General features: G+C 35.6%; 1 protein-coding gene across 6 annotated transcripts in view; it reads left to right on the top strand.

Annotated features, from left to right (window-relative positions):
• Nucleotides 1–16066, top strand: part of ERC2 (ELKS/RAB6-interacting/CAST family member 2) — a 547432-nt gene that overhangs the window by 15107 nt on the left and 516259 nt on the right. For all 6 annotated transcript variants that reach the window (XM_076346281.1, XM_076346286.1, XM_076346285.1 and 3 more), the window contains exon 2: nt 5223–6028. In XM_076346281.1, coding sequence (XP_076202396.1) covers nt 5369–6028 — 660 coding nt within the window. In that variant the 5' untranslated portion in view covers nt 5223–5368. The remainder of the gene's footprint in view (nt 1–5222; nt 6029–16066) is intronic.

Raw genomic sequence — 16066 nt, 5'->3', positions numbered from 1 at the left:
ATATTGGCTCATATTATGTTTTCTGTCATGGGAATACCTCATGAGGAAAGGTTTGCTACATTTTGTTGTCTCTGGCCCTATATCTAGTTACTGAAATTTTTCTACATTTCTTGGTGTTTTTCCAGCATAGTGTGACTTGATTAATTTTTTTTCAGTAAAGTTGTTAAATCTGCTGTGGAATTAGCCACACTGCATGCTGTCTAGTACCTGCTTGTTAGTGAAACCTCTAATGTGAAACTGGTGAGAAATCTGTATGCACTGTAGCTACATGCACAATTGGTAGCCAAGTTCAAACTGTTACCTTTTTTAATGGTTTGGAATATGTGATCTGAAACTGCTGGGCTGCTTAGGCCCAAATATTTTACAGGAGAGACATGGAATGTAACAACATATTGTTTTCTGAATTGAATGAAGGAGGAATTTAATAATTTCATTAAAGTTTATTTAGACACCATAGGCTCTTGTCTGGCAAGATCTAGTTTCCACTTTTTTTCTGAACTGTCAGGATTCATAGAGCTCAGGAAATAGGCAAAATAGCCCCCAGTCTGTTCTAAGGCTAAAGTACAATGCCTCTATGCAATTCTTTTGGACTTGTTATGAAAAAGTTGACAGACACAATGCAGAAAATTCTTACTTGCTTTGAACTTGGTGACACTGATTTGTTTAAATAGCTTAACAAAATTAATTGGTTTTTTTTTTTGTGGGGGGGGTAAGAGTATTTATGTTTTGTTTGCAATGCAAAGTATTAAAGTCACAATTATAATGGCCATACATTATGTACATTAAAAAGTGTTTTTTTTTTTTTTTAAAGAAAGAAAATATTGAGACAAGTAAAGAAGCATCTGTTCTTTCATACTATTAAGCTAATTTGGATTTTAAAACTCAAAATAACCTTTTATGGGAAAATGCATGCAGTGGGTCTGCAGTCTGTCCCAGACCAGACTGAATGAACCTGGGTGACTTTTTTGTCTCAAAAGTTTTTAGGGGGTTATAACCTTCATGAGTTGTATTTGAGCTCCTTTGTGCTTGCTACCGCAACATCTATGGCTTCTGGGCCTCTATCAAGAGGGAGGGTTAGTGTCTTTAGTTGTGGGTATACTGTTCTTATCTATACAGCTCTCCCATCCTCCCCATAATATGAGATTCTTATGTTTCCACTTGATTCCATTTATCTTTCTCTCCGCCTCTTGCACTATGGTGCATAAGGGTTATGCTTTAGTTCAGCAAAACCATCCTTGAAATACTGGGTGAAAAATGATTGCTTTAGAGTAATAATTTTTTCCCCCCCATAAATTAAAATAGCAATATAAAATCAGTTTAGTTTTCAAGATAGAATCGTCTATATCTCGTCTGCCCACTCTAAGTTCAAGTAGAGCAGCTCTGTGTCAGCAGATTCTATGGGAAGATGGGAGAACGGATCTCCTCTCTTTCACTTTTTGTCCAGGCAGTAGATGATTATCTGTGTGGCAATTGTTGAGGCCCTGAGGCTGATAATGCTTCTTCATGCCTCCAATTCCTGATGTGTTGAGACACACAGTAAATCTTCCTGAAGCTAGGAAGGCTCCATGTATAAGCAGTAAAGAGTAGAAAATGGTGTAGGTGCCTTTCTCCCTTCTTCCATAAAACAATGGTATATGGCTTCTACTGTGTCTGAGACTTTTTGCAGCCATAAAGGAAGGCTCAGGGTTTATCCTTAAGATGTATACACTTCCAAAAAGCACACTTTATGTGCTTTCCTTTTTCTGAGGTGTTTGCAAGAAAGCCAGTCTGAATAATTCAGGTTGTAGCAGGTAATGAATTGCAAATGAAAATAGAGATAAACTGTAAGAGTTTCTTTAAATCAGGATTTTCAGCTTTTGGTCTGTGAGCTATCCTTAGTAGCCCATGAAAGTAAGAAAACCAAGCATATTGTCAGTGTGCTTCCACTTTCTACATAGAGGTCTCCATCTTGATTAGAGTATTTTTAGGGGGAAAAATATGTGAAAACGCTGTGGAGGTAATAACATTTCTTTGGTTGGTGGCGTTCTACTTCTCTTTTCCTGTTGCTTTCAGAATTTTCACAGGCATATGAAAGTTACAATGTTAAATCAGTGTGTGAACATTATTATTAAAGGAGAAGTTAGCCTCCCTTTCAATGAGGGATGATGATTCCTTTTTTCAGTAGGGCTCAATGGTAAGCATTGGAGTGCTAAGCAAGATAAGTGTTCTCTGCTTTGAGATGAGAACTCAGAACTTCACACAAATAGAGAAAAGAAGACAGCCCACAACTAAAACTTTAAAAGGCAAAACAAGTACCTAAAAATACATATCAGAGACACAAACAAAAGGTTAAGTAGGATATTAAGTGACTCAAAGGAAGAAGCATAAATTACTTATTTATCAGACTGGCAATGCAAAGGAAAAACAGTATTGATATGACGTAAGGGTATACTATACCTGTATTTCTGAGGATCAACAAATCTGCACCAACCTACACCACCTGGCCATGTATCAGGTCTGCTATAGCTAAAAATATTTGATTGTATCCAGGTTAAATTGACATTGACAGTTTATGCTAGCAATCTTAGTTTTTCACCAGGGCAGATTTTTTTTTTTTTAGGGGGGGAAATTGTATCAGTCTAGAAGACAGTTGCTTTTGCTCAGGATCTGCCATGACCTAGTGGAAGGAAGATGATCCTTCAGCTCTGATCTCATGTGATCCTTCAGCTCTGATCTCATGTGAGATCCTCTTTGAAGGAGCTACATAACTTCTTCAGGAAACTAGAAATATACAAGGATAGATTTCTGAGTGCATTATGAGTGATGTTATTTGGCCAGAGGATGCAGCCACTTGAGAATTAGGATATACAATTGCATTGCCCCCAGTCACCATGAGATAAGGTTTTTATTGATTGATGTTGAGATGGCAGAAAAGCTGCACCGTTTTTTCGTGGAACAAGCTGTGGGTTGTCTCTTGAATGCTGTATTACAACTGAAAAGGGGGGCAGATTTGGATACCTATGATAAAATGTCAACATTTGAAAATGCAAATCAGTAAGTTACATGTGGTTCCTTTAAATCTGTGCGCCTTGAGGCTGAATTCTGGAAGCTTTAAGAGCTTTTCATGGCTCAAGAAACTGGATCAGGCTTTTGCCTCTAGAATTAAAAATATTCATGTTATTTTATGAGTTATGTGATCCTGAAGTAGAAATGATTTGCTAGAATGTAATTTTGTATCTATGTCTTTCCTAAATAGTTAAAACCTACATTTTCTCATTGAAGTAGGTACCCCTGCTCTGCTTTATGCATAGCTGAGCTGTTTGTACATGGCCAAAAGTGGTAATGTTTTATGACAGAATTACTGGTCTTGTTAATATAGTTTGTATGGAACAATGTCATGTTAGCTTGTTTGATCCATTTTGCCAAGGGCAATGTTTGCATTGAAATGAATTACTTTTAATGGAGCAGCCTGGGTGCAGTACAAAGAGTTCAGTGTTTCCAAATTACCAATGTTGCATAAATACCATGCTCTTATATTTTTGCCCAGCACCCATAGTGGCAATGTCATCAACATTTCAGTGTAGCGTAGTGCTGTGCCTTCTGCTTCTGAATCTTGTGACTCTTGACACAAGACTCTTGCGACCTCTTGGGAAAGAGGTGAAAATTCAGAAGAACGGCTGCTTTTGTATAATAGTAGTTGGAACAAGTTGAAACATCTCAGCTAATTCAGATGCATACTGGTAATTCAAATGAAACAAAAATGCTTTAGACAATGCTGGCTGTTAAACTTGATGAAAATGTAGCATATACCGAGCAATTCTTAGAATTCATATAACCCATGTGGTATATGCTTGGGTTGGATAATGACAGGTCAGTGGAGAACTCGGCATGCTTCTTGTTTGCTGACATAATTAGTATCCATAATGTTTTATGCTAATATTGTTGGTGGTTTATTATTGAGGATTTAGTATACTAGAGCTTATTAATAAATATGACATCAAATGATCCTTCTGCCTGCCTCTGCATCAACACTCTTTTCACAGCAAACATAGAACAGATGTTTTAAAACACTGGGAAATAATGTATCTATAGATAATGAAGATGCCTTGAGGGTATGGTTAAAGATTACCGGATTTGACTGAATCCAACTTTTATTCTTCCTCTAGTTACCTTTGAAATAAATGGTGCTAGATCTGGTTAATGACCACCAATTTAATTAATACCACGAACTTATTGAAATGGTCAGATTTGTTTAAAAAAAAAAAAAAAAAAAAAAAAAATTCAGTGGGCCTACCTAATCCTAGAATCCTATTGTATGTTTATGCTATGTAAAGCTAATAAACTTACTCTAAGCTTGGTAAATGTATAATGATGGTATTGAAGAACTTGAAAACAGAGCATTGGTCCACATCTCTCTGTTGTTTGGTTAAATAAATTACAAGGATAGATCTATCAAAGTAATAATATGATATCCATAGGAATGTCATGCAACGTTTTCCTGAGAAGCTTATTAACAGCAAATAGTAGCAAGCTAGTACTTCATTGAACAAATAATTAAACAAATAATACTGTGTTGTAGTACAGTATAATTGTTTAGAAGGAAATATTCACTCAAGTTAGTCTTATTGTTAACTTTTCTTACTAAAATATGTTTGTACTTGTTACAGCTGAATTATTAGAAACACTGTTTCCTTCATCCTTTTTCTTATCCAAAAACCTCTTTGTTAATTCCAACAGAAATTAAACCCCTTGCCTATTTCCTTGTTCTGTCTTAATTAATCTAATATTACTAGAGAATATACAGAACTGCTGAATAGCTACTTTTATACTGTCTTTTGAAAATGTAATATCTTAGTTTGCGTAGTTCTTAATGTCAACAACAGCTGGGGTTTTTTTTTCCTTTATATAATTCCACATGGTCAGTCATTTAAATCCATTAACGTATCAGGTAAGATATGTTTTTGGGCCCATGGTGTTTATTGCAACATAAAGCTTGTTAAACCAAGTCAAAGTATCAAGATATTTTCTGGCAAGAAATAAATGAGCATTTTTTTCTTCTGAATGAAATTAGTTTGAAAATGCATTTTTAACTAGTCATCCTAAATACAAAATGTATAGTAAAATTTATTTTTAAAGTAATTACTCTAGGAAGTGGTTTACTTTATTTTCTGATATGTGCTTATTACTTGTAAACTTGTTTTCCAAGATGAAAGTGTACTTAATTTTATAATATCTTTTTTCAGATCTCTGACTTTGGAGGAACAACAGATTTTTGCCTACTGGAAGAATGCAGTGAAACTGCCAATATTTCTAGCTGGAATTATAAATTTAATATTCAACTTTAGTGTTACTAATTTCTTACTAAATAGTACCTCAAAGTAGAAGAAAAATGTATGGAAGTGCAAGAACAATCAGCAACTTAGAAGGAAGTCCCTCCAGGTCTCCTCGTTTGCCAAGATCTCCTCGCCTGGGCCATAGGCGAACAAATAGTGGAGGAGGAGGAGGAGGAACAGGTAAGACGTTATCAATGGAGAACATCCAGTCCCTTAATGCAGCCTATGCAACATCTGGACCAATGTATCTGAGTGACCATGAAGGTGTAGCTTCTACTACTTTCCCAAAGGGCACAATGACTCTTGGAAGGGCTACAAATCGAGCTGTGTACGGTGGTCGAGTCACAGCTATGGGGAGCAGTCCTAATATTGCTTCAGCTGGACTTTCGCACACAGATGTTCTTTCTTATACTGATCAGCATGGAGGTCTGACCACATCTTCACACCATCACCACCATCAGGTTCCTTCTATGCTGAGACAGGTTAGAGATAGTACCATGTTAGACCTGCAGGCTCAGCTTAAGGAACTACAGAGGGAGAATGATCTTCTCAGAAAAGAACTAGACATTAAGGACAGCAAGCTGGGATCCTCCATGAATAGCATCAAAACTTTCTGGAGTCCTGAGCTAAAGAAAGAAAGAGTACTGAGGAAAGAAGAAGCAGCCAGAATGTCCGTTCTTAAAGAACAAATGAGAGTTTCACATGAAGAAAATCAGGTAAGTAATTCTGAAAGTTTACTTCTGTTGATTTACAGCTAAGTACTTGATGTTTTGCTTATGGTACTGTATCCTATGCTGGAACAAGTTTGACATTTGCAGCAAGAATTGTATGTCTTGATCTATCTGCTTCTGGCTGTTAAACTGTGGGAAAGCACATTAATAAGAATCTGAAAGCAGGTTATAATTTCCTTCATGCAGTATTCTTTCACGTTATAGCTGAAGAGAATGATTGTTTGTCACTACCCGTTTTCTTATTTTTGAGACTTTCTCTATTGCTTTTTTGCAGCAACAATCTAAATATACTCAGCAACCTTTCCTGAAGAGGTAAATGAGCCACTTCTGCAAAAGTATAAACAAGCATCCAGACGCATATTTTTTTTTATGAGCTGTATAGGGATTTAGCTGCCCAGTTTTTTAAAGTTAAAAGAAGATATAATATTAAATCCCCGTATGCAACCTTCTGTAATTTTACATTACAGAATGAAGTTGAACTTGTGTTTTCAGCAATGTTTCAGAGACCTGTGTCTTAGAAAAAGAGCAACTTGTAAATATGTCTTTCAAATACTTCTATTCACAACATAACATTCTTTTCCCAAAGTTATAAAAAGATTGAAGGATTTTAATCTGGATGAATAAAGCTATAAGGTCAAGCTTTGAGACTCTCTGCTATTTCACAAAGCTATACAAAACGGTGGAACAGAATAGATAAAAAATTTCTTGTATTGCTGTCTCCACACACTTTTTGGCTGGTGGTCTTAATTTAAAGCTGCTCCTTTTTAGACCATCTGTTAACTTTCCACAGACAAAAACACAATCCTGTGTTTCTCTCACTTCCAGATTCCAAATCTAAACTTCTTCGCTGGCAGACAGCAACAACTGAAATTTTTAATTTACTTCCCAGTTTGTGATCATCAGTGCTTCTCACCAAACTTTCAACCTCTTAGGCATGCCATGAACCTAAATATCTGTGGAACTAACAGGCGCGATACCAGTTGCTTCAGGGTCTTGATCAGGAATTCAGTACAGTGAATTAGTTTATTATTTTCTTGTATAACTTGTGTGTCCAGACTGACAGTAATAGTTGCTGAATATTTATTTATAGTAGGTGCACTAGGATGCTGCTAGAACCAATATTATCAAAAACATGTTTGGTAGAGATTCTGCTATTCAAAAGCCTTATTGGTTAGACATTCTAATCTTGATAGTTGGTGTCACCTTAGGAGTAAGGGGAATACTCTAATACACTCTGTTTTGGTAGCCTTTCTTACGGAAATGTCACATTAATATCTTGTATTGGCATTTGGAATCTGAATCTGGTATTTAGAGACTTTGTCACCTGCCAAAGTGGTTATGCGTTTGTTTTTTTCTAAAAGCTATTTCCTCATCTTGAGGGGAAAGTAAATTAGTAACTCTGTTATGAGTCCTTCTATTCATTAATTTCGTAGAAGGTTATATCTTCTTATTTTTTTAATAAGTGCTTTTATTTTCTTGTAAGGGTGAACCTAACAAAAGACAAAAAGAATGTATTTTACCCTATCTATATATGTAACATGAATCCTTACTCTATAATAAAATAACATAAAGACTGGGTAGCCCAATGTTCCATTGCTAACAATGTCCAAAAGTTCATAGAATAGACCTAGTATACAGTGATATCTCTACCAAGTACTCTTTATGATCCAGCTACAGTTTCTGTGGGCTTAACTCTCAGTGGACTTTTCTTTGAATTAAGCCAGTTGCTTTTGGACCTATGTAAAATTCTAGTGTCTACAACCACTTATGACAGCGAATCCCACAGCTTAACATGTCATGTGAAGAACCACTGCTTTTCACTTGTGTTTGCACTAGACTTTGGCTGCTTTTGCTAGGATTTCCTGTTCCTTGTACTGGAAGAAACATTAAGTAGTTGATGTCTGGTGCCGGTCTCAGTGCCCCTTATGATTTTATAGGACACCGTCACCACATCTTCCCTCAACTCTTTTCCAGACAGGAGAATCTTAACATGTGTGATAGTTCCTTTCATGAAACTGATTCTTCTCTGAATCTTGTTCAGACCTATTACTTTTTCCTTTTGAGGTGAGGAGACCAAAACGGATCATGTCTTTCGTAATATAGGTGTAAAATGGGTTATGCATTGATGTTACAGTGTTTGTCCTTTTATTCTGTATGTCTCTCCCAATAATTCCCAACACTCAATTTGTTTTTTCTTTCTAGCTTTGGATGACTTTTTACTGCTACTGAGTACTGAGCTAGTATTTTAATGGAAATATTTATCATAGCTGAAGAGTCTCACCTGTGGTTATAATCACTTTAGATCCTAGTTTGTTATTTATGAAGGTGGGATTATTTTCACTTGTGTATAACTTCACATTTGTCTCCCTGAATTTCATCTGCCAGCCCTTTCCTAGTTGCTTAGTCTTTTATAAAATCCTTCTTTGTATTTGGCTTTTGCCTTTACTGCCCTGAATAACCCAACGTCATGAGGAAAATTAGACATCTTACTGTTCACCCTGTTCTCTGGGTTGCTTAGGATATGTCAGACAGCACAAAGCCCAGCCACAGGTTCCAGCAAAACTCCACAGGGGCCTTCTGTTGGTTTTATGACTTGACCATGTGTTTCTACTATTTCCTCTCTTGTAATCAAATATTTATGTATGAAAGGCTCATCCCTCTTATCTAATTGCTGCTTAGCTTTCTTGTAAGCATTTGGAGAGGAGCCTTTCTGAAGGAATGGCTTTGGAAGTGCAAGCTGGCTGTGTCAGCTAGTTTGTCAGTCTTACTTGTCCATGTGGTTATTGATTCTTTCAAACAACCGATTTCAATTAAAATTATCAAAAAGCTGTAATTTTAAAGACAAAAAAAGCGATGCTATCTATCACATCTGTACTAAAAAGTGATAGATCTATCCTTGTGTGTCTGAGGGTTACTGTCTTATGAAACTTGCTTTCTTAAACTGAGATGTTTCTTACTGAAACACTGAAAACTGTTTTCAGATTGTCTGTGCGTGATGAAATTGACCCTGAATGGGGCCCTTAGTCTCGTAGCCAACTTTGGCAACTCCCAGGAGACTGGAGAAGGGCAAATCTAGCTGGGAAAAAAAAAAAGAGAGAAATGAGTGAATTGAAAGTTTGATATTATTGCAATTTCTGGAAAAATATTGTAAGAACAATCAAAGAAAAAATATTTGTAAACTGTATTAGCTAATATTTTTAAAAAAAATACAAAAAATTATTGCTAAAATATAAGGAATTTAGGGGAAAACCAGAAAAAAGTAACAATGATTTATCAAGAAAAACGTCAAACGAGTCTGTTTTTCTTGGCTTACAGGAAAACAGGCTTTATGCATAAGGGAAAAACAGTAGTAATGTTGACATTAGAAAAACTTATGTTGTCTCAGAAGATTTTCATTAGCAAGCTGGTGGGAAGCATATGAGATGAAATTGCTATTATGTGGATGTCTATCTGATTAGAAGACTGTCAAAGTGTAATTATCAATGATTCACGGTGAAATTGGAAAGATGGCTAGTAGGATCTGGTAGGGATCTGTCATGTGTTTGAGGCTTTCATCAATGTTCTGAATGATGGATATGTATTACACACCCAGATGACATCAAGCTGGGAAGGGTTAAAAACATGCTGGGAAATAGGTTTATAAATGAAAACAAACTTGGCAATTGAAGAAATAGTCTGAAAAAGTAGGATGTGTTTCAACAGAAAATTGATTAAAAATTAAACCTTTTGGAAGCAAAAGAGACCCATGAAGAAATTTATGGACAGTAACTTGGACATTCCTGACTTTCTTTTGAAGGTTATTTTACTTTTGAAAATGTATGCTTTGAGCACCTGTTCTTTGATATTACAACCCAAAGTTAGTTGTCTTGTCTTTTTCTATTCTTTCTTATTCTTTGTGACATATTTTCTTACAGCACCATTAGTATTATTCTATATATGGATTGATTATATATGTAGGGGCAGGAAGTACTGTAAATGTTTTTAACTATTTAAAGTGGTTCTTCATCTTGGAATCATCCATTTGCAATTTCTCAATCAGAGATTTTGCATTTTTTTTTTCTCCAGGTAGATAGTTATTCTCTCTAATCTTGCCTGAATGTGTTATATAGAAGAGTTAACGTAGAAGGTTTCAACAGGGAGCAGAAGGCTATGAGGTGGAAAGAACTGGGAGGACACAAGAAATTATTCAGCAGTTCATTCTCAGGATTGTTGCCTGTCTGTCAAAAAAAAAGAGGGGGAACTAGCTTATCCATTTGGATTAGCTGGTTCTAAGACAACATACTAATGTTTATCAGTTGACATGCTGCTTTTATGACCATTGCAATAACTGAATTAGATTTACTGTGACACTTTTAAAATAAGCTGTAAACTCCGTTGCACAAAATAATGCCCCTTTTCCCTACTTATAAATGTCATTATTTAATATTACATAATTTAATACAAAATGAACTACTGCGTGCAGTAAACAGTGGCTCTTTTTCATTCATGATATGTTTATGTTGTTGTTGGAAATGGTGAGCTTGATCCTTTTTTTTTTCTTACAGAATACCAGGTAATTTTAATTTGCTTAATGTGTTCTTTGAAAACATATTAAAAATTTTGATCTTCTTTTGAAGTTTAGTTCCTGTCCTGATACTGCAAGAGTTTTGCTTCTGATTAATGAGATTAAGAGAAAGGATGAAAAGGATAGTGAACAGTTGCTCCGAGAGGCTCATAGTGTTGAATACAAAATTGCTCCTTGAAATAATTTTTATATATCTGTAGCAATATGAATAACTCATAGATGCTGCAAATAACAGAATAGAGTTGATAAAATAATCAGTAGATAAGGGTATGCGTACTCATGAAGTCAGGACTTTGAGTAGTTAATGTTATTTCACATGCTCTTAATTGTTTTTCTTTGATTCATGACAAGTATCTAAGTAGAACAATAAAAGAAAATACACTAAGAAATATTCTGAAATGATGTTTCCCTTCTTGGTATTAATTAAACTGTATTCCTAGTAAAACCTTGATCAGGCTAATGTATACATTCTTAAAAAAACAAAACCAAAAACCAAAACCCAACCAAAAAAACCCCAAACCAAACATATCATATGCTTATTTTGCTTTCTAGTGCATTGCACATCATACAAAGTACACTCTTTTAGTCATCTTTCTGCCTTCTAAAAGAAAAGTCAGGAAGCAAGGGCTATAATTTAATTTGCTGTAACTTTGCTAGCTTATCTGGGAACTAGTCAGTGGAGTTAAAAAAAAAAAATTATATGTATTACTTATATATACTTGTAAAACTACATATAGTTGAAAAATATTATGTATTAATATAGTCATATCATTATTATTAATGTTTAAAGAAGCTCATCACTTCTTAACTTTACCCAACGGTTTCCATAGCTGGGATCATAGCTGCCTGCTTCCAAACTGGACAGTCCATTGCTTAGACCCTGCTGGCATCCTCTAAATGCAAGTCAAAGGAAGTTGAAGATCTGTTATCTCCTCACTCTGTCCACTTCTGAGACTGTTCTTCATCTTTTGTGAGATATTTTTGTTTATGCCCATTGATATTCTGGAGCTTTGATCCTTGTGGAATATGCAGGGAGGTGCCAGCAATTGGGTCTTCAGTTTGAGTTCCCAGATAGATATTTTCTTCCTTAATATGCATCAAATTATACACTTGATTACTGGTTGGAAAGATGGCCCCCCCATTGTTCCTAAATACTAGAGGTGGTCAGAGGAGTTTTTTTGGGTATAAATACCTTTTAGTCTGTCTCATTGTCTCTGGGTAAATGTGTGCAACATCACAGGTTTTGAAGTTTATTGTGAATATTTATGAAACAAAAGGCTACATACAAAAGGTAAAGCTAGTAACCTGAGAAATGGAAATGTTCTGTTCATGTTTTACTACGCTTCCTGAGGTATGTTATCACATTAATAAACTAATTTAATACGAATAACAAAAAAAATTACCTGATTTTTTTTTTACTAAATGTCTCCTTTCAAGAAAAAGTAATAGATTTAAATATTTTCAACTCAAATTTGTAATAGATTATTTATGACCAGTGAAAGTCTCTTTTAAGGTATTTTAAAGCCAGTTGGTTCAGCACATTCGTTCACCTTATTTTCTGTTTTACACTGTACTGTCTCTTGTGCTTTCTTCAGCTTTTTTTTAATACTTCTGTCTTAAGAGCTGCATGCACACTAGTCGGTTTTTAACTTTATTTTGGATGTTTTGACTGTTCATTTAAATTCATGTACATTGATGGCAATTTAGGTAAGTGCAAAATATTTTTTTTTTTTTTAAATGAGACAGTGCTTAAGCATTTAAATGTGTGGAATAGTTTAAAGATTCATTATAGAGCAAAACTTCATTATCTGGAGATGAAAGTATAATGAAACAAAAGTACATCCGTAATTTTTTTTTCTAATTTGAAAATTAAAAATATTTCTGTCTAATTTGAAAATAAAAACATTTCTGTCAGATGGGAAGAGGCTAAAATAGCGGGACTCCTCTGTTGAGGAATGACAGTATATGGATGGTGTGAAACAGAATGAGTAAGCCATGCCAGAAGGCTGTGTGTTGGCTTTTGTGCTGCTCTTACTGATGATGAGGAAAGGCTACTAACTCTGCGGTGGGGAGTGGAAAGAGATAAGGAGATGGTCATAATACTGTAGATGTCCAAGGAAATTCTGCGGAAGCAATAACCCAAAAGTGCTTAAGGGTGAATGGGGAATGTAATTACTTTTTAACCATTTTTTTTTTTTTTTTACCATGGGATTAAATCTGAAGAAGCTTGGTTAAGTACTGAGCTAGAAAAAAAATAAGGGGAATGTGTCCCTGTAAGTGTGCAAGTACTTGTTTAGTCTTGACTGAAGCTTTTTGGTGGTATTCTGGTTTAGTTAATACACATACATACATTATATAGTAGAAACTAATACTTTAAGCTGTATGAAAATTATAGCAAATGGTGATGGCCATTTGCATTTTTTGATGGTCATGCTTTGCAAAAAGATGAGGAGCATGAATTGTAGTCTCTAGGATGCGCTGTGTATAACTGTCAGCTGAAGAAATTTAGAAATTAAAAGCTGTTGAAAAAGTGATTTAAACTTAAAAGAATATGAGCAAAATACCTACTTTAGTCAGCTGGGTCACTTTTTTTTTAATTAAACGCAGGATATAGGTAATTCTCAATTATGCCAGTGCCAAAGTGCTAGCATTTAAAAAAAAATTATTTCAATTGTGTCTTGAAGACTAGAATGAGGGTCAAATAATGAGTGTCAGTGGGTGTTCTTTATAAAGAAGCATAAACAAGACCAGTCATGTTTTAAGGAAAAATGGATTGACTCTATAGCAGAAACAGTGTTCCAACAAAAGGTGTTTGGAATCGTGTAATGCTATATGACTCAAAATTGCAGTCTCATCAGCTTTGAACATTCATATCCTTAGCTAACATTTGATGGTACATCCCTGAGATACTACAAAAAGTGCTGCTGCTTCTGTTGTGGGTTTTTTGTCTGGTAATGGTGGTGATCATCTGCTGCATAAAACTGAAAACTGAAGTATTGCATGAGTTTTCTGAAAGGCTATAGGTTTATTAGTTGATACTTTAGCTGAATTTAGTAATTTCATCCTGTTTGTTAAATTTAATTTGCAGCTCCAGATGGATACTGCATTCTATATTTCCTGTTCTGATGTGCTTTGAAGCACAGTTCTGCTGTTCAACAGTGGTTGTGTTGCTGTGTGGGTAAAACCCTTTGTACAGAAGCCAGGATTCTGACAGGGTCTCAGATGATCACTTAAAAAAAAAAAAGTAGATCTAGGAGGAAATAGGTTGGGATAAAACTACCTTTAAGTTATCCTTGCTTTAGGCTTGTAGCGCTACTTGAAGGTATTCCTTCAGTACATACTGGTAAGCCACACCTCAAGCATAGCAGCTGCTGCTTTTTGCCGCCTCCTGCCTTAAATTAGGGATTAGTCCAGAGTAGGCATTCTAGTAGGGTACTTTATGCTGTCAGAATGACATAAAGGAGATGGGGAGAGAGGTAACTGTATTGTATATAAACCATTTTAAGTTTGGTTAGAACTGGGAGGTATCAGATACATCACATAATAGCAAACTGTTTGATAACACAGGAACTTTATTTTGAAAGCAAGGTTTACAAAGCATAAATAAAGTCTTGAAGTTAACTAAACACTTAATCTCATGAATAATGCATTTTCTCACAGGTATCATAGATAATACATCAAACACTATCCTTGGTGAATTTCTTTTCCACTCATTGTGATGGAGCCTGCAGTTTATGGGGTGACTCTTTTAAAAAAACATTTTTATTTTTTAAATATATTTTTTAAAAATATTTTTATTTCTCTGTTAGTGTCTGTAGACTGGTTTCCTTCCTGCCTTTAAACCTTGAGGCCTTACAGTTGTGGTTTAATTCCAGTTGGCAACCAAGCACCACACAGCTCCTTGCTCACCCTCCCCCCCCCTGTGGGATGGGGGAGAGAATTGGAAGAGCAAAAGTAAGAAAACTCATGGGTTGAGATAAAGACAGTTTAATAATTGAAATAAAATAATAATAAATTGTAATGAAAAGGAAAACAACAAAAGAGAGCGGGAGGAACAAAACCCAGGAAAAACAAGTGATGCAATCACTCACCACCTGCTGACTGATGCCCGAGCAGTGATTGCTGGTCCCCCTGGCTAACTCCCCCCAGTTCATATACTAAGCATGATGTCATATGGTATGGGATATCCCTTTGGCCAGTTTGGGCCAGCTGTCCTGGCTATGCTCCCTCCCAGCTTCTTGTGCATCTCTTTGCTGGCAGAGTATGGGAAGCTGAAAAGTCCTTGACTTAATTGTTGCTAAGCAGTGTTTATAGTAAAACATCAGTGTGTTATCTACATTATTCTCATGCTAAATCCAAAACACAGCACTGTACCAGATACTAGGAAGAAAATTAACTTTATCCCAGCTGAAACCAGGACAACAGTTAATCTGAAAAAAATGCTGGAAATGACTCTTTGGAATTTTCCATCATCTGAAGTGGGGGAGAGAAAGGGGAGGAAGTACTGAAAAAAAAAAGAGTAATTCCTTTCTCATACATTTTTAGTCTTTACTATTTCAGACATTTTTCTTCATTTTGGTCCTTTCATCTTGACTTTTCTGAGAGTTGTCCCCAGTTTATCTACCAGGCAGTTGATAATGCTGTATTCTATTAGCCTGCAATAGGGAACTCCATCCTCTAGGCTATTTCTGAAAAACACAACCCTTCTGGCTGTGCTGCAAAGCATTATTTTTATTTATTTTGTATATGTATATAATTTAAAGATAAACTTGCATGACACGTCCTAACCTTTCTCTTTTATGTTTCTAAGTTCATAAGATGCATTTCAGATTGTTGTGTCGGGGTTGGGGGAATGTTATGATGGTGACTTAACCTGTTGGTCATCGATCCAATTTTCTTCAGAACTTTTACATGTCTGGGAGTTACAGTTTGTTAATGTCATGCAGGGTCAGATTCTGACTTTAACTGTTGTTTGCTTTGTTCAAGGTGTCTAGCATTCCTGACTGTAGAACTGTGTATTTCCCTGGTGCCAGAGAGTCAGTTGTAAAAGCTGTCAGTTGCAAGATATGATTTGCTTCTTGAATTTATTGCTAGAATATCTGTCAGTTGAGTTAGCAAAGAAACTAGCATTCAGGAGCCCTTGGTAGATTTTATAGAGGATAACTTTGCTTCAAATTGGATTGCCTGTAGCAGGAGCAAATAACTCTTTTGAATTTAGTAATTTTAGAATATTTGGCCTGTGGGATGGGGAAACTGTATTTGCTCTTTGAATTTCCTTAAGCATCTGCCACGATATAGTTATTGCTCTTACTCTTGGTGTTTGAAGATGATATACAAAGCTAACAAAACACGTGAAAAGAAGGCAGTAGACTTCATGTGAAGTGCTCTTTCCCTTCAGGGTTCGAAGGAATAAATGATGTTTTTGCCAAAAGGAAAATCCTGAGACAAATCAATGTAAA

The sequence above is a fragment of the Aptenodytes patagonicus genome, chromosome 8 (assembly GCF_965638725.1).
Source record: "Aptenodytes patagonicus chromosome 8, bAptPat1.pri.cur, whole genome shotgun sequence".
NCBI lineage: Eukaryota > Metazoa > Chordata > Aves > Sphenisciformes > Spheniscidae > Aptenodytes > Aptenodytes patagonicus.
This window is presented reverse-complemented; position numbering and strand designations above follow the sequence as displayed.